Here is a 26,334-nt window from a genome sequence, read left to right as displayed (position 1 = left end):
TTTGGCTCTCAGTTTACTTGGCAAGCCAGTAAATCATGTCTCTGGCCTCAACAGCCTATGACTAAGACTCTATTTCCCTTTATATACATAGACTACCAATGCCATGAGTCGCTACTGATTAATTGCATATTTGTGTAGCAAAGTCAAACATTTTATAAACTATTACTCAGATATGAAGAAAAAAAATAGTATCTTTATTTTCCATATCTGGTCTAATTTTTCCCCCAGCCCCAAAGTAGAGCAGGATAACAGAGGCGACCAGAGGCCGATGAGGATCCACAGGACACTCCAAGCACCACTGCATACAGTTCTGAGGTTGACTCTTTCCTTGCTGCCATGAAGTCTCATAAACTCGTGCTCACACAAACTCCTCTGGGGAAAGGAGAAGAGAGGGGAAAGGTCCTTGAACGACTGAGCATTTACTCAAAAGAGCTTGTTTCAATTTGAAACAGAATGGTTCAACCAGAAGAGACTGAGCTACCTGTCATCAGCAAGTTTGAGCACCACCACAGCCCCCAGTCTGGTTCCCAGGTCAGCTGAAACACAGTTGTCATTAAGTGTTTCCTGAATGCATGGAGATAATGAAGGCAGCATCCACAATAAATTGAAAGCACAGTGTCCATCAGAATCCAAGTTAATGATGGTTTCTTAAGTTGGACTTCCGATCTTTTTATTTTTTCAAGCTTTCACATCATCATTTTCAGTGACTAGTGTTAATTTAATATTAAAAGCAGCTCTAATATTAGCCCAAAAAAGTCCATGTTTGCTCTTCTCCTTGGGCCATTCCAAATAAGTTCTCTGTGCCATGAGAGCCCTCAGCTTGTGATACTTGCCAGGAATGCTGTTCTGTGGAATGGGTTCCAGCAAGATCAGGATTAAGTTATTAGATCCTTCATGGAAGAGATTGTGGTGGGCAAAGTAGAGTTCATAATGGCACCACTCACTCTGGACAAAGTTGGGAGACAAAACAAAGATGGACTTGTAACTTTTCTCAATGCAGTTTATAATATTTTCCACGATGCTCTTGCCAGGAACAAAGTTTCTCTCATGGAGACAAATTCTTATATCTTCTTTTTCTAGACAAGGTACAAGTTCATTCTTCACCCAGGCAGAATCATGTTCACTGTATGAAATAAAAGCATGGAACTGGAGTGCTCTTTGGAGTTCTTCTAAGGGTACATTCCTAGCCCTGTGCCGGGTCTGGGTCCACTGACACACCATCCTGAGATACCAGGGCAGATCCAAGTAGATACAGAGGACAGTCACTGTAACAGCCAACACCAGCCCAGAGACCCCAATGGTGACAATCAGCAGAGCTGTGTTGCAGGATAATTGAGATACATGGAAGTCCTTTAGTGGGGTTCCCTTATAGCTTTCTGGATAATCACACTTATAAGAATCAGGCCAACCCTCTACCACTTCACTTGATACTTGGCCTACCCTTTGGATAAAGTCTCTTAACTCACATGTACATTGGAATGGATTGTTCCCTGCTTTTAGGGACCTAATCTCCTGACAGCTCTGGAAGAAATCAGCTGATGGGTTGGAGATTGAATTATAGTCAATGATCAGTATGGAAAGGCTGCTAAAGGTACCACATCCAGGAAGGTGGGCTAAAGAATTGGAAGCAACATTGAGTTCTTGCAAAGTTTCTAGACTGGTGACATCTTTAGGGATGCTCCTTATTCTGTTATTGTGGAGATCAAGAACCTTGACCCTGGGAGGTAAACATCTGAAAACAGAGTCAGTAAGTATATTTGAAGATAAATTTAACATCACTAAACTCCCAACCCAAGTGCAATTTCTATCATGTCTATCATATTCCAAAGAATTCCAGCTAACATCCAGTATTTCCAAAGACAGCATATCCTTAGTCATAAGACCTACTTTGAAAAGGTCTTTTAATTCATTCTTTTGTAGAATAAGTGTCTCCAATTGAGTTAAAGTGTGGCAATTTTGAAAAACACTATCTGTGAAAATATTCTGGGTGAAGTTCAAAAACGTGAATGTGCTTGGTTTCTGAGGACAAAGCATGTGTACAAAAGGTGTGTCTGATATGGTTAACATCGTAATAGTCATCTCAGAAAACACTGTGTATAATGCTGTCTGTGAAAAAATAAAAACTCTGTTTATAACATGTTCTATATTCAGTGCTTTCAATGTTGTTTCATGATAAGTAAAAACTTCTTCATTGATGCTTTCAACTATTGTTAAATTGTAAATATTGAGATATTCTACAGGTTTGGGCCAAAGGAATTGAAAAACTCCAACCAAACATTTCCAAGTTGTTTCCATATGGTTTAGGGTAATATTCAGTAAGGTTGGCCCTCTAGTGAGTTCTGATAAAAATTTAATTAAAACTTGACAGTTGTCATCATTCAATTTAATATTAGTCAGTTGTAACCACCCTAAACTATTCACTGATATGTTAACTTGGACAGAGAAGAAGCTATTTGGGTGAAAAACAAGGTGAAGTTCCTTTGTATTCAGAATTTGAAGACTTTCTTTCTCATTTTCTTTCACAAAATAACCTTCCAAATCCAGAAGGATGCAACTTAGGTGCAAGTGAGCAATTGGTAGTAGATCTAATTGCTGTAACTTTGTAGCACTTAATCCTAAGAAATTCAGTTGAGTCAAGCTGCCAAATTCCTTACAGATGGGCAGGGTATCAAAGTCATTGAATGAGAGGTCTAAATGCTTGAGACTTGTAGTGATCGGATGACAGGATATCTTCTGCAACCGATTGTGAGATAAATCCAAATATTCCAAATCCTGGTTGAACTTGAAAATACTAATATCAAGGCACTGGATTCTATTATGGGAAAGTCTCAAAACTTTCAGCCCTGAGAGAAAGCCGATGTCAGAGAGGTGAAGCTCAGATACGTAGTTTTGAGACATATCTAAGACTTCGGTTTTTGGTGACAGGTCTTTGGGAACACGAATAAGGCCTGTTTTTGACATGTCCACCACAAATTCACTTTCATCAGAGAACTGGATTATGGTTCCAAATACTAATGTCAGGATGTAAACAAAATGAAGGTTTCTGACAGCAGATTCTTTGTCTTTGGTCATGATGTTGAAGTGGCTATCCCCTAGAGGGTTGTTGCTATTCTTCAGAACATCTTGATATGAATCCAAATTCTAGAAATATAATATACATTAAGATGTATAAAGATTGGATGATTGCTCTCAAAACTCAGCTTACTAAACACAAAATCTCAGTGAGTTCTTCATTCATTATCAGAATCATTTCTGTCCCCATAATTTAATGTGTTATTTTTTCCAGTTATACAAGTTGCTTGTGCCAGGAAAGGCAATACAGACCTTGTTATCAAAGAATTGTGGTTGTGTGTTCTAACCTGTCTTGGTGGCTCTCTGAGGGATCCACTCAGGAGCGTGCCTTTGTTTCATCCCATCCAACTCAGAACTTTCCCAGGGCTGCAGCAGCCTCCTGGACAGTGTTTCGAAAACCTTTAAAGGCACGAACACTAGCCACAACCACCTGGAGCAAGGGATAAGAGATGGGGCAGGCAGCAGACACACCAAAAAGCCAGAGAAGAAGGAAGCTGGGAAAGGAGATACATGGGAGAAAAAAGGCTCTGGAAAGCTCCATGTATCCCAGGTAATCTAGAAGCCATACACATGCCCAGGGCTGGATGCATGCTTAGAGAAGACCTGAGAAAATCCTAAACATTCACCTCTGGTTGGCTTTTAGGCTCTGTGCAAGCAGAAAGTAAAAGCTAAGGCAGAGTTGTAAACAGGCTGGATAAGCACTGAAGAAATGCTTCAACACAGAGCCAATCTGCAAAGATCAGGTGTTTTTTGTTTTGTTTTGTTTTGTTTTTTTCTCCAGATGTTTAAGAAAATCTCTGTCAAATCACTAGCTGACCACTAAGCCAATGGAACAGAGAATTCAATGGCCACACACAAGAAGGAATACAGTCTTTACAAAAATAGTTTAGAAACATCACTAAACAAATAAACAACCACATCCCACAGCAAGCAGCAACAACAAATGCTGGGAAAGAGAAGAATCTGAGTTACCACATCCTAATATTTCCAGAGTTACCACGTTATCATATTCAAAATGTCTGACTGAAGCAAAAGAACTATGAGGCATGCAGAGAAATAAAAAAGTATTGTTCATTCATAGGAAAAACAATTAAAAGAACAAAGTTAGAGAATTGATGCTACCCAACTTCAAGTCTTACATAAAGCTACAGCAATCAAGACAGTGTGGTATTGGTGAAAGAATGGACAGATAGATCAACTGTCCAGCATAGTGAGCTCAAAAATAAACCCATCCAAATACAGTCAACTGATCCTTTACAAAGGAGCAAAGACAATTCAGTGAAGAAAAGATAGTCTTTTTAACAAATAGTGCTGGAAGAACTAGACATTCCACATGCAAAAAAAAAAAAAAAAAAAAAAGGAGGTCTAGCTCAAATTGGACCATAGACCTAAATGTAAAATACAAAACTATAAAACTTCTAGAGGTTAGTATAGGAGAAAATCTAGGTGACCCTGAATTTGGCAATGACTTTTAGACACAACATCAAAAGTACAATCCATGAAAGAAAAAAATGTTAAGTTGGACTTCATTAAAATTAAAATTTTCTGCTTTGCAATTAAGAAAATGAAAAGACAAGCCACAGACTGGGAGAAAATATTTGCAAAGCACATATCTGTTAAAGAACTTGTATCCAAAATAAATGAAGAACTCAAGCTCAACAGGAAAATAAACAACACAATTTAAAAATGGGCAAAAGATCTGAACAGATATTTCGCCAAAGAAGATACACAAATGGCAAATAACAACATGAGAATATACTCAATACCATCTGTCATTAGGGAATTGCAAATTAAAACAACGAGGAACTACTACATACCTGTTAGAGTGGCCAATCAATCCTGAAACAACATCAAATATTGATGAGGATATGGAGCAACTGGGACTTTCATTCATTATTGAAATTCAAAATGGTACAGATATTTTGGAAGACAGTCTGACAGTTTCTTACATAGCTAAACAGTCTTACCATATAAGCCAGCAATCACACTCCTAGATATTTACCCAAATGAACTGAAAATCTATGTCTACACAAAAACATGCATGTGGATGTTGATAGAAGCTTTATTCATAACAGCCCCAAACTGAAAGCAACAAGATGTCTTTCAATAGGTAAAAAGATAAACAAGCTGTGGTACATCCATCCAATGGATTATTATTCAGCAATAAAAAGAAATGAGCTGTCAAGCCATGGAGGAACCAAAATGCAGATTGCTAAGTGAGGAAGCCAATCAGAAAAGGCTACCAACTGTATGATTCCAACTCTCTGACATTCTGGAAAAGGCAAAACTAAAGAGACATTAAAGATCAGTGGTTGACAGAGGCTGGGGGAGTAGGGGATGAATAGGCAGAGTATAGAGGACTTTTAGGGCACTGAAACTATTCCATGTGATATTGTAATGGTGGATATATGACCTTACGCATTTGTCAAACTTATAGAACTATGCAACACAAAGATTGAATCCTAATGTAAAGTATAGACTTTAGTTAATAATATAGCAATATTGGTTCATCAATTATAACACATATACCACACTAATGCAAAATGTTATAATAAGGAAAATTGTGTGCAGTGGAAAGGGAGTATATGGGAACTCTCCGGTCCATTTACTCAAATTTTCTGTAAACCAAAAACTGCTCTAAAAAATAAAGTCTATTAAAAAAAAAAAAAAAAAAAGGAGAAGAAAAGTCAATAGAAATGGTCCCCGAGGAAGCACAGGCATTGACTTGCTAGACAAAGACTTTAAATCAACTGTCTTAAAAGCTAACTACATGACTATGGTCTCTTTTCATTGGATTCAGCATACTTTATTGCTCTTTCAAAGGGCAATCCTCTTATTCCCTCAAAATGTTTACCAGTCAGTCAGTTTGATCATCTAAAATTGTACAAAAGGGTACGCAAGGAGCTACTGCCAAAAACTACAAGATATTCTCAAGAGTCTACGCCAGTATTCAATTTGGTACTACGCTCAGCCATCTGCTGCAACCAGTGACCCCTCATGGGTGAAGGGTTAACAAACTCATTTCTCTCCTTCTCCATGGACTAATCTGATCTAACTCTTTTCTGGAAACCTGATACAGGGAGAATGTCAGCTGTGTTATCAGGAAGAATCACTTATGATAAAAATGACCATTGAGGGGCTTCCCTGGTGGCGCAGTGGTTAAGAATCCGCCTGCAAATGCAGGGAACATGGGTTCCATCCCTTGTCTGGGAAGATCCCACATGCCGTGGAGCAACTAAGCCCGTGTGCCACAACCACTGAGCCTGTGCTCTAGGGCCCGCGAGCCACAACTACCAAAGCCCACGCGCCCAGAGCCCGTGCTCCACAATAAGAGAAGCCACCGCAATGAGAAGCCCACGCACCACAACAAAGAGTAGCCCAGCTCACCACAACTAGAGAAAGCCCGTGCACAGCAACAAAGACCCAACACAGCCAAAAACAAAAACAAATAAATAAATTTATTTTTAAAAAAATGACCATTGAACGGTAAATAGCATCCAGGCCGAAAGGACTGCGTATGAACTATAAATACCAAGAAGGAAACCTGAGCTCTATTTCCTCTCCTGTATCTTCCTGAGTAAACTGGGACCAAGTGTGGCCTATTAGGGCTTGTGGGTCTGAATGTTGAGATGAGCCTGAGAGGTCCTCCTGGTGGGCATTGCAGAGCCACGCCAGCAGTAGGCTAGACCTTCAGATCCTCAACGCAATTTGGCCAAAACAACATGAGATGAAAAGGATGGGGAGGAAGGTGGTTGACAAGTCCCTGAGGCCTGGTTGGAAGGCCCATCTCCCTGTAGCTTGATGGCTAAATCTCTATGGCATATGACAGGGGTAAATCCTCTTGTGAGGGTAGATGAGGATAGGAATGAGGCCAAGTTTGTGTTACAAGGAAGAACTACTTATACTCTTTACCCCCATGAATTGGACCTCAACAAAACCAGCTGTAGCTGGGCTGTAAGAGAGGATACTACCGTTCATGGAGCCATATGAGAAGATATGATTAATACAGGCCAAGCCAGGCATTGATGACTAGCTGAGAGGTGAAAGCAGATTCACCAGCCCATAGACATCATGCTTGTGACTGAGACAAAGGGGTGAAAATAAAATTGTGCAAAAGGTCAAGCAAGAAGCCAGTCCCAGAAATTCAGACACACATTCGTGAGTCTATCCCACTCCAGCTCTGATCTGCACAGAAAAATATCTATGAGCCCCAGCAGGAAACAAAAGCTGGCCAGGACACACCAGGCTCCACAGCCACCTAATTCTCTCAGCAGCATCCTGAGAGCAGCAGTAGCAGCTGTGATGGCCACAGGGCAGCCTCCTGCACCTACATTGGAGTGTCCACACCACATCTGCCTGGAACCACCTATAGGCAGAGGTTAGAAGTGCTTCACAGACTGGCAAGGGTCCGTTGAGATAACACATATACTCTGCTCTTTCCAGTCACAGGATTTTTTTTTTAGTTGCAGGATCTCATTTTTGGACACAATTCCCATAAACATGGAAATATGTTTTTCCCATTCACATTAGACCAGAAGCAACAAATTCAGAGAGGCAGGATTCGGCACTTGATAATCTGAAATCATCAAGTTCCTACAGTTGACACACTGATAAAACTGGAGAAGATGGAGAAATATTAAAAAGTGCACTGAAGAAATCGGAAGGCACATCAGGATAAAGCTGCTGCATGTAAGACAAAAGTCTTCCCAGAGCCCAGAAAGTCTCACTGTACTACAATGGATTACAAGACATTGCCTCTCATGACAATGATGCTGAGTGAATGAGAAAAGATTACCTGACTGAGGGGAGGAGGCAGGTGTATGCACTCACAGACTCAATATCTGCTTACCAAGACAAAGGGCTAGAACTTCGAGGCTTGCTCAACCCTACTTAGGATCTGATCTCCACAAAAAAGCATCTAGGAGGCCCCAGGGGACAAGAGCAGGCAACAGGGTCCTGTGTAGCAGGAATAATTGAGAACAGATTTTGACTACTTGTTGTTGTTCAGTTTTATTAACAAAAGGATCCACTGTTCATCACTTGAGGGCATACTGGAAACAGCAAAATAGTTAAGAGATGAATAGTTTCAATTAGTCATACTTTGGAAGAGTAAAAACTCTTCTGGGTTGGGGAAATTTCATTACAAAATGGCATATAGCAGTTAAAAGTCCCTCCCGGCTCCTCCAATACAGCATTTCCCAACTGCCCATCAAAACACCCAGAAAACACAGAAACTCTCAAAAACCCACCTTGCCACCAAAACCAAAGAAGGATGGAAAATTATTGGCCGGATCCAAAAGCATTTACACTCATGAAGAAATATCTGGAGCTGTATTAAGGAAAACCTGGCATACTCAAGCTTTGTTTCAGGAAAACAGATTCCCTTCTGAAAGGTAGGAAAGAATTTTGTCCCTCTACCTGTTTGTCTCTGATTCAAACACCAAGGATAAGTAACAACCAGGCAATTAAGTAGCATTTCTTTTACCCCAATGCTACTGATGTTAATGGGTCAGAATACTGAGTTTTCCCTCTGAAGACCACCACCCCCCAGCTCTCCAAGATTTCTACACCTAGTCAGTGATGGACATTATCAGGTAAGAACTGAGCAAGAAGCACTATCACCACTCCTATTCAACACAGTACTGAAAGTCCTAGCCAGAGCAATTAGGCAAGAAAAAGAAATAAAGGTGTCCAAATTGGAAAAGAAGAAGTAAAATTATCTCTGTTTGCAAATGATATGATTTTATATGTAGAGAATCCTAAAGATTCCACCAAAAAACTGTTAGAATAAACAAATTCAGTAAGTTTCAGGATACAAAACCAACATACAAAATTAGCTGTGTTTCTATGTGCTAACAACAAACTATATGAAAAAGAAATAAAGAAAACAATCCCATTTACAAATGCAAGAAAAATAATAAAATACTTAAGAATAAATTTAACCAAGGAGGTGAAAGACCTGTACACTGAAAACTATAAGGAATTGATGAAAGAAATTGAAGAAGACACAAATAAATGGAAAGATATGCCATGTTCATGGATTAGAAAACTTAATATTGTTAAAATGTCCACACCACCCAAAGCCATCTATAGATTCAATGCAATCCCTAACAAATTCCAAAGGCATTTTCCACAGAAATGAAAAAAAAAATCCTAAAATTCATATGGAGCCACAAAAGACCCTGACTAGACAAAATAAGCCTGAGACAGAGCAAAGCTGGAGGCATCACACTTCCTGGTTTCAAACCATATTACAAAGCTATAGTAATCAAAACAGTATAAATTTAGCATAAAAACAGACACACAGACCAATGGAACAAAATCAAGAGCTGAGAACTAAGCTCACACATATATGGTCAACTAATATTTGGCAAGAGAGTCAAGAAGACTCAATGCAGAAAGGGCTGTCTCTCCAATAAATGGTGTTTGGAAAAGTGGATAAGCACATGCAAAAGAATGCAATTGAACCCCTGTCTTACCCCGCTCACAAAAATTTACTCCAAATGGATTAAAGACTTAACTGTAAGATCTGAAACCATAAAACTCCTAGAAAAACAAGTAGGAGAAAAGCTCCCTGACTTTGGTCTTGGAAATGATTTTTTTTGGATCTGACACCAAAAACATAAGCAACAAATGCAAAAATAAACAAATGGAGCTACATCAAACTAAAAATCTTCTGCACAGCAACAGAAACAATCAACAAAATGAAAAATCAACCAACAGAATAGGAGAAAATATAAACCATTTTATCTGGTAAGGGGTTAATATCCAAAATATGTAAGGAACTCATACAACTCAATAGTGAAAACAAAACAAAAACTTAAATAATTTTATTTTAAAATGGGCAGAAGACCTAAATAGACAGTTTTTCCAAAGAAGATATACAGATGGCAAACAGGTACATGAAGAAATGCACAACATCACTAATCATCAGGGAAATGTAAATCAAAATCACAATGAGATATCACCTCACACCTGTTAGAATGGCTATTCTCAAAAAGACAAGAGATAACAAATGTTGGCAAGGATGTGGAGAAAAGGGAACCCTTGTGCACTGTTGGTGGGAATGTAAATTGGTGCAGCCACTATGGAAAACAGTATGGAGGTCCCTCAAAAAATCAAAAATAGAACTACCATGTGATCTAGCAATCCCATTTATGGGTATGTATCTGAAGGAAATGAAATAACTATATCAAAGATAGTGCACCCCCATGTTCATTCCAGCATTATTCCCAATAGCCAAGACATGGAAACAACCTAAGTGTCTATCAGCGGGCGAACGGGTAAAGAAAATGTGGTGCAGACATACAGTGGAATATTATCCACCCATAAAAAGAAGGAAATACTGCCATTTGTGACAACATGAATGGAACTTGAGGGCATTATGCTAAGTGAAAGTAAGTCAGACAGAGAAAGACAAATACTGTATAATCTCACTTATATGTGGGATCTAAAAAAGCCAAACTCATAGAACAGAGAGTAGAAAGGTAGTGGCCAGGAAACAGAGGAAATGGGGAGATGTTAGTCAAAGGCTACAAGCTTCCAGATGTAAGGCGAATGGGTTCTAGGGATCCAATATGCAACCTGAGGACTACAGTTAACAATAATGTATAATATACTTGAAAATCGCTAAGAGAGTAGATCATACATATTATTACCAGACACACACAAAAAGGTGTGTGTGATGGATGTGAATAACTAACCTTATTGTGGTAATCATTCTGCAATATATATGTATCAAATTGTCACACTGTAGACCTTAGACTTACACAGTGTTGTATGCCAATTATATCTCAATAACGCTGGAAAATAAAAAGAACTGGGCAAGAGGTAAGGAGGGATTTGAGGGGGTACATTTCATTCTGAGTGGTGTAAGACATACAACAATACTTGTAAATGGGGCAGAGATAAGAACTTTAGCAAGTGTATTCATCAGAAATTGCAGTTTGTATGTATAATACTCCATTAGGTCAAAGTATCAGAGAATTGGGCAATGAGAATAAGAGAAGCTACTGTTTAATACTGGTTAAAACAAATAGCTCACAATGAAAATACAACAGATAAGAACACCTATGCAATGAATAACATTGCATCAAAATTTACAAAGTAACAATGCTGAAAACATAAGGAGACATTGATAATGAAAGTAATATATTTCTCTGGGTCACAGTTAGATCAAGTAGCAAAAAATAAACATATATGGAGGGTTTGAATAAAATAATTAATAAAGGATTTAATAGAGACTTATAAACTTTGACCCTACAAAAAGAGAATATTTTATATCTAAGTGCCAGGGTTCATGGAACATTTGCTAAAACTGTTTCTTAGGTCAAATAAATTTTAAAACAAATACCCCAAAGCAGAAATTCGTGAAGTCGTATTTCTGACTACAAAATAAACTTTTAAGATCACTTTTAAAAATGTTCTAAATATGTTCTGGATCAAGAAAATCACATTTTCAATTATAAACATTAAAAATGATGAGAGGGCTTCCCTGGTGGCGCAGTGGTTGAGAATCTGCCTGCCAATGCAGGGGACATGGGTTTGAGCCCTGGTCTGGGAGGATCCCACATGCCGCGGAGCGGCTGGGCCCGTGAGCCACAATTACTGAGCCTGCGCATCTGGAGCCTGTGCTCTGCAACAGGAGAGGCCGCAATAGTGAGAGGCCTGCGCACCGCGATGAAGAGTGGCCCCCGCTTGCCACAACTAGAGAAAGCCCTCGCACAGAAACGACGACCCAACACAGCCATAAATAAATAAATAAATAAATAAATAAACCCAAAAGTTTAAAAAAAAAAATGATGAGCGTCAACAGGGTGATATGCACATGTGCTAGCCACCGCCTCTTGCCCTAAATCCCCAAAATGATGAAATACACACACACACACACACACACACACACACACACACACTTCAAAGCAGAAAGGGAAGTCTTTAGGAGAACTGAAACCAAGAGAAGTCTCTGAAATCCACAAGCAGATTGGACTACGATAGACAGAACAGTAGCCTCCCAGAGATGTCCACTTCCTAATCTCAGAACTTGTAAATATGCTGTTACATGGAAAAAGGGATTAAAAGTTGCAGGTAGAATTAAGATTGCTAATCAGCTGACCTTAAAAGTTACTCGGGCTTCCCTGGTGGCGCAGTGGTTGAGAATCTGCCTGCCAATGCAGGGGACACGGGTTCGAGCCCTGGTCTGGGAAGATCCCACATGCCACGGAGCAACCGGGCCCGTGAGCCACAATTGCTGAGCCTGTGCGTCTGGAACCTGTGCTCCGCAACAAGAGAGGCCGCAATAGTGAGAGGCCCACGCACCGCGATGAAGAGTGGCCCCTGCTCGCTGCTGCTACAGAAAGCCCTCGCACAGAAACGAAGACCCAACACAGCCATAAATAAATAAAATAAAATAAATAATAATAATAAAAAAAGTTACTCAGGTGGGCCCAATGTAATCAAAGTATCCTTAAAAGTGGAAAAGGGAGGCAGAAGAGGTCAGAGTGATGTGATATGAGAAGGACGTGACCTTTCTTGAGGAAGAGGGCCATGAGCCAAGGTACACAAGCAGCCTCTAGAAGCTCAGAAAGGCAAGTTAAGTGGATTCTCCCGTAGAGGCTCCAGAAGCAATGCAGCCTTGCCAACATCTTAAACCCAACAAGACCTATGTTGGACTACTAGCCTATGGAACTGTAAGATGATAAAGTGTGTTTTTTAAGCCACTAAGTTTGTGGTAATTTGTTACAGCAGCAATATAGAATTAATACAGACTAGTTTGGTCTACCCTTCCAACAAGCAGGCTGTGAAAACAGATCAACAAGCAGTTTTAACATGGAGCCTCAAGCACAATTTGGGTTGCACAAACAAGAAGCATGACACTTTTACAAAGCAAACACTGTGATAGAAAGGAACCAAACTCAAGATACAACAGACATTAACACCCAAGGAGACAGAGATAAAAGAGCAGAATAGGCATTTTAATAGATAGATATCCTCAGAGAGGTAAGATGCTAAAAAAGAATAGAGTAGGAATCATGAAAATTAAAAACTTAATAACTGAAATGGAAAACTCATTGGATGAGTTGGACTGCGGAGTGGCACTGCTAATGTGAGAATGAGTGAGATAGAAGACCAAGAAGAAGAATTTTCCCAAAATACAGTCCAAGAGGCCAAAGAGATTAAATATATGAAAGAAATGCTAAAAGATGTGGAAGACAGATCCACTGTATGAATTACTAAAGGATAGACTCTATCCTCTGAAAAAGAAACTGACTCAAAAAAAAAAAAAATTGGGAATCAAGAAGGAATACTTTGCAAAGAAAGTAGAAAATTTATTGCTAGGTCCCAATAAGGATTGATGACAAAAATTTTAATAACAATCTGGAATTTAAATTGCCAATGATAACAAGGGAGTTAGTGGATAGTGGAGGGAGAGGGACAGAGCGGACTGAAAGCATGTAAAGATCCTTGCCTGACTGAGAAGAAGCTATAGATACCAATTAACTCAAGATTCTGTTAGAAAAATATAAGTTTAAGTATGTGTATTATAAAATTAAGAGTATGTATATGTATATTATTAAAATATAAGTAAAAGAGATAAATTCCAACTATTTGGTAGTAGGGAGAAGATCAGATTGAAGAAACCCTAATCAATCTTGCTCTGTGCTGAAGGGATAATACATGGTGATTAATTCGGATGTTTCTGGGATTTTAAGCATGACTTATTATTAGCAAATCTATGACAATAACACAGCAATGGATAAAAGGAAAAAAAAACACAGAAGAGCATCTCCATAGATGTTAAAAATTCACTTGATAAAATTCAGCATTCATCTTTGACTAAAAACATGTTAATTAAAGTATACATTTAAAAGATACTTTTAAAACTTGATAAAGAATATATCAAGTATCTGACTTAAACCAATATCCCACCCCCAAAGCATTTCCATGAAAGTCAATATCAAGGATGCCCACTATTATTTAACACTGTTTTAGAAGTTCTAGCCATTGTAAGTAAGGGGTGAAAATGAGAGACAGAAATATTGGAATGGAGGAAATAAAATTATCATTATTTTTAGATTATGTTATTGTCAATGTGGAAAATCCAAGAGAAGTAATTAAAAAACTGTTAGAACCAGTAAAAGAGTACAATAAAGGGGCCAGTACAAAAATATTTTTTTAAAAAGAAATCTGTCCAAAAACAGCAGGTTGTTCAAATAAATTATGGTATCTCCATATAATTAAATATTACTGTGTGGCCTTTAAAATAATGAAAATCAAATTCCATGGAATATTGCTCACTATATATATGTGACAAAAAGTAGCTTATTTATAAAATGTGCAGCAGTTAATATGTACACATGCATATGGAAAAATTAATAAGATACATACCAAGATATTAACAGTGATGATCTCTACCTGGTAAAATTTTAAGGGGAGGGGTTATTTTCCTTTTAGTTGTTACCTATATTTTTCAAATTTTGGACATTTAAAATTAAGTAGATCACGTGATTTGCTCAGAAAATTTATCCCCCCAAAATCAATAGTCAATAATATGAATAACGTCCAGTCACACAAAAATCATATTAAATCAAAATAGTGTATAACATCTAAATGAAACTTGTGGTATTGGACTGAATCTCAACTTAGACAGACCTGCTGTAAACGTTACTTGAGTAACAAGGGGAGAAAGGATTTTAAGAGGGACCAGGTTTTAGATTCTATTAAGAAATAAATGTTAATTTTTGATAATGTTATTCGGCTATGTTAGGAAAATGTACTTTTTTTAGAAATACAGAATGAAGCATTTAGAGATGAATCATTAGCACGCCTATAATTTAAGATATTTAAGTATAAAAAGATAAAGTGAATCAAATGGGAATTTTTTTCTTAAATATTTTTTAAAAGGCATGATTATTTTCACCTACCAAATTGGGAAAATTCAAAAATATAGTACCCAGTGTTGGCAGGTGGTACTAAAATAAGAACTCTCACTTACTGCTGGCAGGAATGAAAAATTAGTACAACCTTTGTGAAAGGCAATTTGGTCCCATGTATAAATTCCTTAAAAATATGCTTACCCTTATTTTAGCAATTCCACTTCTCAGAATTTTCTTCTAAAGGAATACACATAAAAATATTACTATGAGGTTGCTCATGAAGATGAAAAATTGAAAAAAATCATAATGACTAGTAGAGAAAATTGTTTAATCAGTTATGGTACACCCATACCGTGGAATAGCATGCAGCCTCAAATACTGCACTTTGGAAAAAAAATTTCTACGATATAATGTTAAGTGAACAAAAGAATACAAAATCGTGTGTGCAGTAGGACTCTAGTTCTGTTAAATATGATTAAAAACTGACATGTACACAAAGCCTAGGGGAAAAAAAGAATGGAAAGAAATATACAAAATGCTAACAGTGGTTATCTCTAGATCTCTAACTCATAGATGAATTTATATTTCCAAAATTTCTAATTTTGAACATCTTTTATAAGTTGAAAGGCTTGTCTGGAAATATAGCTAATATAAAAGTATTCTATATTTAAAGAAATATAATACACTTGCATTTGTGTGGAGAGAGAGAGAGGGAGAACTTCTTCCACGTGATAGATGATTGACATTCGTGAATGAGAACCCACTCAGAGGTCTCTGGATGGTGTCTGTGTTCAGGGAACTGAAACTCAGCCACTACGTGGGAAAGTTGATCAGCTTCCTGTATATCACCCTGCCTCCAAAACACAAATATTCCTCCCCGATCATTTATATCCTCAAGCGTTTCCTAGTGTTTACATTTAAGCCAGGAGCTTCTCTATTTAAGAAAAAAAAAAATATGGAGGAGGGAAAAAGGGAGACGAGAGAGCGGAAGATTACAGAGGTCACAACTTTCTTTTTTAAAGGAAGTGGAAGAGATAAAAGGTAAAAGGTGTTTTGTTTTGTTTTTTCTTTAATGCATCAAATGAAAGGTGTGGGTGGGGGAGACAGATGGAAGAAGCTCTATATCAAGAAAGAAAATGATGGATAGGATCTATGAAAATAAAAACTACGAAACAGGAAAGACCGGAAAAACGTGCAATTCCATAATCAAATAAACAAATATGCAAGAGAAATACTGTTTTATTTTTCAAAGTTTAGGTGAGAAGGTTGAATAAGGCAAGTTCTGAGCCAGTCCCTGCCACTTCCTCCATTTAATAAATGTTTATTCAGAGTGTACTATGTGCCAGAACTGCCCCAGACGTCCAGTGCTGTGGATATAAATACGAATAGCACAGGCATAAGCCCTGTTTTCAAAAGCTTATAAATTAGTGACAGACACAAATAAACAATTATAGAACCATGTGACAGGAAGGATCAAACACTCATGTCTGTGGTAAAAATACATAACATGTGATAGGTGCCATATCAGCGGCACAAACTACTGTAAACCTTACTGAAAACAAGGAACTAGGGAAAGGTGAAAAAAAATGTAGTAGACAAAAACAGAAGAAAGAAATAACATCAGTTAGTTTTTTTCTTAACTATGACAAGTGCTAGTTATTTTTATATCTTTCAAGATAGCTCTATCTTTATCTTTCTTGTATAATAAGAACGCTTGCAACATTTAAAAAAAAAAACAAACCTTAAAGTCATTTTGCAAAAACTTAAAAGAAACTTTACCTATTTCCTATACAATTGTTAGCATTTTCTTGCTTATTTGAAGTAATTATTCCATAATTTGAAAAAGCCACAAAAGGCTTCTTACTTACCAAGATTTCTTTCTCAGAAGAAGAGAAAGTAACTTGTAAGCGCACAAAAAAATAAGTGCTTGACAAAATGCGAGTCCTTAGTTCAAGTAAAGCAATACCATAAAAACGGTTTGCGCCATCTGTCGGACATTACTGGAATTACCCCTGCACACGAATTTCCCCTTCAAAGGCCCTGAGCAAAGCATGTGGTCAGTAGCTTTTTCTGGGCTACAGATTAAAACAGTAATCAAATTTTTTAATTCATATGATCACGCAGCTTATGACAATTTCAGTGTGAAGAAAACTGTTTTTCTAAGGTGATATTTATGTGTAAAAGTTTTCAGCCTGAATGTTAAATTGTCACCACAGTGGAAAGTTATTGAACTTTGCCTGTTTTATCACCATTTTTAATATTTCCAATAAAATTGCAACTACCATGATCAATCAGTTTTGAAGCATTATTTTATCTGGACGGGATACTTTAAAATAAAATGAACTTAGGTTCAAGAACTGGTTTTTAAAAAATCAACTTTTAAGGAAAGTTTAGTAGTTACCACACCTAGGGGAAATTACATCCTGTTTCTCCATGTTCTGACCAACATTTGGTATTGTTAGATGTTTTCATTTTTAATTCTAAAATAATAAATACCACTGAGATCCTGCAAGACTAATAAAAAATCAATTTTCTAAAGGCCATTTAGAATAATTTTAGAACAATATCAACAAAGGTTGATGATACAAAAAGAGGATGTCTGATTAACCAGATACTTCAGGCAGCCAGGATACCCTGTTCCCAAGACTTTCCCTTAACTGAGGTTCTGTAAAGAAATGAACATATGAGTTAAATAATCATTCTATAATTAATCCCACTGTTTGGCATTATTTCATCGTTAAAAAAACAAGTTAAGACTGTACAGTCTGACCCACGACAAAGTTGGATATCAGGGTTAGAATCACTTCTGCTTTCAGGTGGAAGGAAAGGCCAACTTCTTACTATTCATTCTTACTCATCAAACATAACGGGAAGCCTTCACAGGCCTGGGGAGGGTCAACAAGGAGTGGCTGGATCTCTGCTGAATGAACAGAGGAGACAGCTAGAGTGGAGTGGGTGCCTGTGACCCTGGGAAGCCAGCTTTGTGAAACAGGCAGAGGAGAAAGGAACCAGCTATGGGTTTGAGGGAATTTCAAACAACACTGAGCCAAAGTCTTTAAGAAATAAGCACACATACATCGCTGCAGATTTGGTCACATCACACAGTGACAAAATGTTTATGAGCATTTGGTCACAAACGCTCATTAGGGTATTGCATAATAATGCTGGTTTTCGGGAACAAAGAGGCTATTCTTGTTGAGGCTGTTAGAATTCTGAGAAATGTCTTTAACAAAACCCACAAAAATCAGGTAATGTGCAAGATGGCATGGCAGTGGAACAAACAAACAGACAGTGCTGGGCAGAAGTCCTCCAAATGCCATGTCCTAGCTGTATGGCCTTGGGCAAGTGGCTTAACCTCAAAGACTCCATTTATTCATCCACAAAATGGGAGTGCTTGTGACTTTTGGGGGAAGATAATAAATAAAAAGTGTCTGGAATAGTGATTTCCCTGGAAGACAAGTCATTACAGTAAGGAGCTTTAGAATTCTATGCAAGCCTCACATTTTTTATGCTGAGGTGGAAAGACTATTAAATGAAGAAAAGCAAAGGGCAGAAGAGTATGGAGAGTATTTCAGCATTTGCATAAAATCCAGTCCCTCAGATATCTGCACAGGTTATCTTCTTGCCAGGAGTAAGGCACACACAGAGGAGAGACACACACACACACACACAGAGAAAGGAACAGGCCAGGTGAAAACAGAGGCAGAGATTGGAATTCTGCAGCCACAAGCCAAGGAATGCCTGGAATCACCAGTAGCTGGCAGCCCTGCCAGCACCTTGATTTTGGACTTCCGGCCTCCAAAAGTGTAAGAGAATAAATTTCTCTTGTTTTAAGCCACCTGATTTGTGGGAATTTGTTATGGCAGCCAGAGGCATCTAACACAAGGGTCTACATACTTGTGCTGACATCTGCATAAAAATCTTTTTTTCTGAGGGGATACTTAAGAAACTGTTACCTTTGAGCCGAAGAACCAAGGGAGGGAGATATTTTTACTCATAATTTTATGCACTTTTGTCCTGTTTGATTTTTTTTTTTTACTATGTACACGCATTACTTTTATTTTTAAAAAATAAAATAGCATTATAGTGGGATAAGTAAAATAGTCTAAAGCCAGCAAATATACTGTCCCCATACAAACAGAAGCAAGACATTAGTTTAATGATTTTTGTTCTTTAAAAAAACTTCTCTTTCCCTGGAAAATCAATAAAAAAAAATCAATTGCCTACCAACAGCTTTGAAACAAGTTATATAAAAAATGATCAGCATCATAAAATATACAAACCATTAGAAATGAAATTGATAACTTAGATATTTAATATTAAAACCAAAATCTTCTGCTGAATTAAAAAGAAAAAACAAAACACATTCCAGAAGATACTTGTAACACATATAACCACAAAAGGATTAATATCTGAAATATATAAAGAATTCCTACAAATCACTAATAAAATGGCTAACAAACCCAATGGGAGGGGGGTAAGAATTAGCAAAGGATATAATCAAATGGATAACAGGATAACATTAAGACAACCAGGAGACACCATTGTACACCCCTGGGATGGACAAAAATTAAAACATCTAATGATACCAAGTGTTGGTCACAATGTGAGGAAACAGGACCTCTTATACATGTCCAGAGATTCTGACTTAAATAGTCCAGGATGGGGCCAGACATCAGTATTATTTTGAAAGCTCTTCAGGTGATTCCACTCCAACCCAGTGAGGATCAGGGCGCCCTGAGACCTAAACACCATCCTGAACACCGTGCCCTCTAGTGGTCCCTAGTGGTCTCCAGTGGTCCCTCTTTTCCTCACACCTCAGGGCCTGGAGGTGATGTAGGTTTCCCTGACTCTCACTGCTACTTCCAGATCACTGTTCTTCCCTCCAACCCTTGAAACCTACCCCTCCTGGTTGCAGTCATCCACAGGCCCATCACTCCCTCATTCATTGAGTATTTTTGCACCATTCACTGTCTGAGTCCAACACCACCACTGTCATAATTCTAGTGATTTCAGGAGCTATGTAGAGATTCTTTCATTCCCCTGGCTTCTTAGTTCTTTGATATTCTCTCTTCTAATGAGCTTGTCCTGAAACCTACCTCAGCCATGCATTCCCTTATTGTACCCTACATATTATTATTACCAAAGGCTGTGCTCTCTCCATAACCTCTCTTGCCAGCATCCCGCTTTTCAACTAGCGCCTCTAACTCTTTCTCTTGGATGCCAACAATTCTCCAGTCCCACTGCACTGGACTGAAAGATCATGGTCCACCCTTTTAATCATCTCTCTGAATTCACCCTCAGCTACCTTACTCCTCTCTCCTCAACCCAGGTTAAATCCAACTCGCCACTGTACTATATTGAGCCTGACCAGCTGAACATAGTTGGAGAAACTACACACCTGTGCTGACTGTCTCACTTGAAATTCATGCCTGGGTCCCAGCCTCAAGAGGGAGAAGCGATCCTACTATCCTTTTTGCTCCCCTTCCCTAGCCCATTCACTCTCACTGTCTTAAACACATCCTCCTCTTATGCTTCCAACACCTCCTTTCCTTCCTCACTTTCAGCTGCTGATGCTTCATTTTTCAGGAAGAAAATAAATGCAGCCAGAAGAGCATTTCCACATCTTCCCTCCAAAGTTCTACTAGCGCCTACTTGTCCCTGTTCTATCTGTGCTTTCCTCTGTTCCCCTGAATGAACTCTCTGTGTCGAGCCAATTCCTCCCCATTAAGCACTGAACCTCACTCCGGCTTATCTACTCAAGGAAATCCCTTTAGAGTTATCCTCTCTACGTTGCATCATCATTTTTTTGCTCTAATGTATGATTCCAATTAGCATATAATGCTACAATTTCTCTCATAGTAAAAAACAAAACCCTCCTCTGAACCCACAACCTCTTCCTCTCTGCTCCTCTTTACACCAGAAATCCTTGAAAAAGTTGTTTTACTCACTATCTCCAATTATTCTCCTCCCATCTTCTCAAACCCTCTCTCTCTCTCTCTCTCTCTCTCTCTCTATATATATATATATATATATATATATATATTCTTTTTCATATTCTTTTCCATTATGGTTTATTACAGGATAATGAATACAGTTCCCTGTGCTATACAGTAGGACTTGTTGTTTACCTATTTTATAAAAGTAGTTTGTATCTGCTAATCCCAAACTCCTAATTTATCCCTCCCCCACCCCCCTTCCCCTTTGGTAACATAAATTTGTTTTGTCTGTCTGTGAGTCTGTTTCTGTTTCATAAATAAGTTCATTTGTATCATATTTTAGATGTCACATATAAGTGATATCATATGGTATCTGTCTTTCTCTTTCTAACTTACTTCACTTAGTAGGACAATCTCTAGGTCCATCCACAATCTACCTCAAACCCCAAACCTGTCCCTTTTGCATCCTTCCTCATCTCAGTAAATGATACTTCTATTCTTGCAGGCTAAATTCCTTGGAGTAATTTGAGACTTCTTTCTTTCGCTCAAACGCCACACCCAATTCATGAGCAAATTTTGTTGAGTTTTTCTTTAAAATATATCCACAAGCAAAACCGCTCTCATGCCCTCCACCACTCCCACGTGGCCAAACCATCAACTCCCTCACGTGGGTAACTGCAGTGGACTCCTAATTGGTCTATCTGGCTCTACCTCTCCCTCCACCACCCCCAACCCCATCCCAACCCAATTAAAATCATGGCACACTCCTACTCAAAAGCTGTAAGGATTCCCTTGCCGCTCAAAGCATAAGCCAAATCCCTACCATAGTTTGCAAGGCACTGCCTGGTCTGCCCCATCTCTCAGTCTTCAGTGCCTCTGTGGCCTCATCTCCTTCCACTCTGCCCCATCCTCCCTCTGCTCCAGCCACACTGGCCATCTTACCATTCTGTGAGCACAACAAGCATGCTCCCACACTGCTCCTGCCGTTCCCCCTGCCTGCAACTGTCCCCACATATCACCGTTGTTCACTCCCTCACTTCCTTAAAGTCTACGCTGAAGTGCCGCTTTATCTGCAGGGACTTCCCTGACCACAGTTGCTCCCGCCCATCATTCCCTAGACCCTATAGACTCTATATTCTGCTTTATTCCACCACCTGGCATATTATCTAGTTAGGGTCTATCTGCCTGGCGACAGAATATAAGTTCTTGGAGGGCAGGACTTTGCTCTGCTCCTTATTTCATCCCTAGTACCTAGATCAGTTTTAGGTACGTAGCGCACTCTCAAAAAATTTTTGCTTAATGAATGGTTGGGACCACAGTGTAGAACGATTTCATAATATCTAGTGACGGTAAACTTGCTATTCCATTTCTAGCCTGGGATACAAGAAAACATATACAAAGTTGACCATTGCAGCTCTATATGCAATATAGTAGATAGCACTATATTGGCATTCAGCACATGTAACAACATGTAATAGTGAAACATGAAACACACTAAATGTCCATTGTGTGGGGAATGGATAAATTGTGGCACATTCATACAATGGAATCCCATGAAGACTTAAAAATGCATGTACTGGAGCTACATGTATGAATATGAATGATTCTCAAAAATATAATATTGAGTAAACAAGCATACAGGATGTTGTTTATAACATTTTAAAACACTGAAAAACAATTTTATATAGTGTTGATGAATGAGGATATGTGCAGTCAAATGTAATAGAACTATGGGTGGGAAGGATGCACAACAACCTCAGGACACTCGTTACCGTTACCTCCGGAGAAGGTGGAGGCTAGGAGGAACAGGGTTTCAAACATACCTGTAACTTTTTTCTTTTTAAAAGAAGGTTCTAAAATAAATGTGGCAAAAAATAAAATTTGTTAAATCTACATATTGTCATACCATTCTCTACTTTTCTTCACACACATAAGTATTTGTCATATTGTTCCCAACCTGGGTTCTTGGACTCTTTAATCAATAGAAATTGCTAAGAGGCCAGACGAGGAATTCAGGCAAGGCTTTATGGGGACTCGTGCTGCAGCACGAGGGATTGAAAACAAGTAACAGGTGTCCTTGCTCGATCCCCAAGGTGGGTGAGCTGGTCCCTTAAATGGGGTGAGGGTAAGGGCAGATTGGTGCGTTGGGCTGGAGGGTGGCTTAGGTCATTTGCCCACCCCCTTGGTGGTGCTGCATGCAGGGATCATGCTCAGGACCCTGCTTTTGCTCCTGGCACTTCAGAAGTGGCAGTTGGGTTTTGGCTTTTTTGTATCTTATTGTTCATATTTTGCCCCAACTGCACATGCATGCAGCTGTCTTTAGTCCTTCATAGTTTCTTTGTATTCTGTTGCTTAAGGAGACGTGTGTCCAGGTGCAAGCAGTGCAGTAAAGGGTCCCAGGTCCCAGGTCCCAGCCTGTCTCAATATTATTCTCTAGTTTTCTATATATTTTAACTACTCCTGAGTTTTTTAAATAAAAATTGCTTACATTGCCAAAAATTAAAGTTTTGAAATAAACTGGGTGGGCTTGAAGCAGCAACATTTGAGTAAAAGGGCATAATTAGCAGTTGGCAACAAAACCTGTTGCTTGATTGATAGTCTCTTATTGTAAAGGTACAGTTTGGGTCAAAAGAGAAAAGAAAACTGGATAAACCTACCTAAGAAGACAAAAGACCTGTACTCCTAAAACTATAAAACTGATGAAAGAAATCGAAGACGACACAAACAGAAAGATATACCATGTTGTATATACCATTGATTGGAAGAATCAATATTGTCAAAATGACTATACTATCCAAGGCAATCTACAGATTCAGTGTTATCCCTATCAAATTACCAATGGCATTTTTCACAGATCTGGAACAAAAAAATCTTAAAATTTGTATGGAGACACAAAAGGCCCTGAATAGCCAAAGCAATTTTGAGAAAGAAAAACGGAGCTGGAGGAATCAGGCTCCCTGACTTCAGACTATACTACAAAGCTACAGTCATCAAAACAGTATGGTACTGGCACAAAAACAGAAATATACATCAATGGAACAGGATAGAAAGCCCAGAAATAAACCCACTCACTTATGGCCAATTAATCTACAACAAAGGAGGTAAGACTATACAATGGAGGAAAGACAGTCTCTTCAATAAATGGTGCTGGGAAAACTGAACAGCTACATGTAAAATTAAAAAAGAAATTAGAACATTCTTTAACACCATACACAAAAATAAACTCAAAATGGATTAAAGATCTAAATGTAAGGCCAGATACTATAAAACTCTTAGAGGAAAACATAGGCAGAACACTCTTTGACATAAATCGCAGCTATATCTTTTTCAAGCCATCTCCTAGAGTAATGGAAATAAAAACAAAAATAAACAAATGGGAACTAGTTAAACTCAAAAGCTTTTGCACAGCAAAGGAAACCATAAACAAAACGAAAAGACAACCCACAGAATGGGAGAAAATATGTGCAAATGATACAACCAACAAGCGACTAGTCTCCAAAATTTACAAACAGCTCATGTGCCTCAATATCAAAAAAACAAACAACCCAGTCAAAAAATTAGCAGAAGACCTAAATAGACATTTCTCCAAAGAAGACATACAGATGACCAAGAGGCACATGAAAAGATGCTCAACATCACTAATTATTAGAGAAATGCAAATCAAAACTACAATGAGATATCACCTCTCACCATTCAGAATGGTGTTAAAATCTAAAGATAATAAATGCCGGAGAGGGTGTGGATAAAAGGGAACCCTTCTACACTGTTAGTGGGAATGTAAATTGGTGCAGCCACTATGGAAAACAGTATGGAGGTTCCTTAAAAAACTAAAAATAGAGTTACCATATGATCCAGCAATCCCATTCCTTTGCAAATATCCATAGAAAACTCTAATTCAAAAAAATACATGCACCCCAATGTTCATAGCAACATTATTTGCAAGAGTCAAGACATGGAAACAACCCAAATGCCCATCAACAGATGAATGGATAAAGAAGATGTGGTACATATATACAATGGAATATTACTCAGCCATTAAAAAGAATGAAATAATGCCATTTGCAGCAACATGGATGGATCTGGAGATTATCATACTAAGTAAAGTAAGAGAAAGACAAATATGATTTCACTTATATATGGAATCTTAAAAAAAAAATGATACAAGTGAAGTTATTTACAAAACAGAAACAGACTCACAGACTTAGAGAACGAACTTATGGTTACCAGGGGGGAAGAGTGGTGGGAGATAGATTAGGAGTTTGGAATTGACATGTACACACTGCTATATTTAAAATAGATAACCATCAAGGACCTACTGTATAGCACAGGGAACTCTGCTCAATATTCTATAATAACCTAAATGGGAAAACAATTTGAAAAAGAATAGATACATGTATATGCACAACTGAAACTAACACAACATTGTTAATCAACTGTACTCCAATATAAAATTTAACTTTAAATTTAAATTTAAAAACAAGGGGAGGAATGCCTGATTGGGCTGTTGCCTTTCAGCAGGGCAAGGAGGGGCAGGTGTGGCAAAGGTATTTGCTATGCCCTAGGCAGGCACAGAAGTCACAGGCAATGGTGTTTGTGTCTGTGGTACACCAAAACACACCTGTCACACCTGGAATACAATTTGCTAACACTCACAATGGCAGAACTCAGAAAGAATCACTGTTTTTAAAATTAAATTTTCCCTGAACTTTATACAAAAAATTACAATACATGTACATATTCACAAGAATAGGTTTATACTATATATACACTTTTGTAAGCTTCCCTTGCTCTCAACTTAATATTCGGCTATGGCCCGCCTTCCTTCCATATCAACAAATTGGACGTACAGTTATAATTAATGACTACAGCATATCCGATTGTTTGAAGTTACCATAGTTTTACTTCACCAATCTTTTTACTGGGGGACAGATTATTTCCGCGTTATTTTCCCCGGCATAAATAACCACAATAAACATCCTTGGACATACATATTTGCACATTTGACTGTTTACTTAGTACAATTCGCAGATGTGGGATTCCTGGGCCAAAGCTAATACATTTGAATTTTGATCCACATTTCTAAACTGGCCTTCTAGAAAGTATTTTTATTCGGTTGATTGGTTTTAAATCAAATTACACTCCCACAAACAGGGTAAGACAAAGCTGTTTAAAGCACCACCAGGGGATCGCAAACTCTTACTGAACTTGAGCGGCCCCTTCTCGCTGAAACTGCGGGGTTTCCTGGGCGCTTTTAAAGGAAGGAAAGGGATCCGGAGAACCCCGAGTCCCGCCCTGGGTTGGGGTGGGCGCCCCTCCAGCTCACCCGGAGGCACAAAGCCGGAAAAGCCAAGTTCCCCAAGGTTGGTCGGAAGCGCGGCCGCGACCCCCGCAGCCTGGGGAAGGAGGTGCCCGGGGCTTCCGCCGCGCTCTGGGCGGGGGCGGGGTCACGG

The 26,334-nt window shown here is 38.5% G+C and overlaps 3 protein-coding genes across 14 annotated transcripts in view; all 3 read right to left on the bottom strand.

Annotated features, from left to right (window-relative positions):
• TLR10 (toll like receptor 10) overlaps positions 1-16,846 on the bottom strand; it is a 55,959-nt gene extending 39,113 nt beyond the window's left edge. Inside the window, exon 1 of the mRNA XM_082464170.1 lies at positions 16,814-16,846. The gene's annotated coding sequence lies outside the window, so the exon portion shown is untranslated. The remainder of the gene's footprint in view (positions 1-16,813) is intronic.
• The window catches only part of TLR1 (toll like receptor 1), a 45,979-nt gene extending 19,664 nt beyond the window's left edge, over positions 1-26,315 (bottom strand). For 3 of the 9 annotated variants that reach the window (XM_082464190.1, XM_082464174.1, XM_082464187.1), the window contains exon 1: positions 26,208-26,315. The gene's annotated coding sequence lies outside the window, so the exon portion shown is untranslated. Of the gene's footprint in view, positions 1-16,813; positions 16,876-26,207 lie in introns of those variants that run through there. The other 6 variants (XM_082464179.1, XM_082464188.1, XM_082464189.1 and 3 more) reach the window with 5 other exon arrangements.
• On the bottom strand, positions 174-26,309 carry TLR6 (toll like receptor 6). 4 transcript variants are annotated; one of them, XR_014264394.1, is made up of 3 exons: positions 16,814-16,891; positions 482-3,141; positions 174-372 (listed from the first exon to the last, which is right to left on the bottom strand). XR_014264394.1 is itself a non-coding variant. In XM_082464173.1 (3 exons), the coding sequence occupies exon 3, from the start codon at positions 3,070-3,072 to the stop codon at positions 679-681; it is 2,394 nt and encodes a 797-aa protein (XP_082320299.1). In that variant the 5' UTR covers positions 3,073-3,141; positions 15,147-15,182; positions 16,814-16,915; the 3' UTR covers positions 174-678. The 4 variants fall into 4 exon arrangements, 3 of the variants coding, with proteins under 3 accessions (XP_082320299.1, XP_082320297.1, XP_082320298.1); XM_082464173.1 differs by adding an exon at positions 15,147-15,182 and having other exon boundaries at positions 174-3,141; positions 16,814-16,915; XM_082464171.1 differs by lacking the exon at positions 16,814-16,891 and adding an exon at positions 26,208-26,309 and having other exon boundaries at positions 174-3,141.
• Positions 26,316-26,334: the final 19 nt, after the last annotated feature.

This window comes from Balaenoptera physalus, assembly GCF_965194825.1.
Source record: "Balaenoptera physalus genome assembly, chromosome: 5".
NCBI classification, from domain to species: domain Eukaryota; kingdom Metazoa; phylum Chordata; class Mammalia; order Artiodactyla; family Balaenopteridae; genus Balaenoptera; species Balaenoptera physalus.
Note: the sequence above shows the minus strand (reverse complement) of the source record. Positions and strands in the feature narration are given on the sequence as shown.

Bases quoted from the DNA above. Each gene is read 5' to 3' on its own strand.
- TLR6 (XM_082464171.1), bottom strand. From the start codon at position 3,072: ATGACCAAAGACAAAGAATCTGCTGTCAGAAACCTTCATTTTGTTTAC.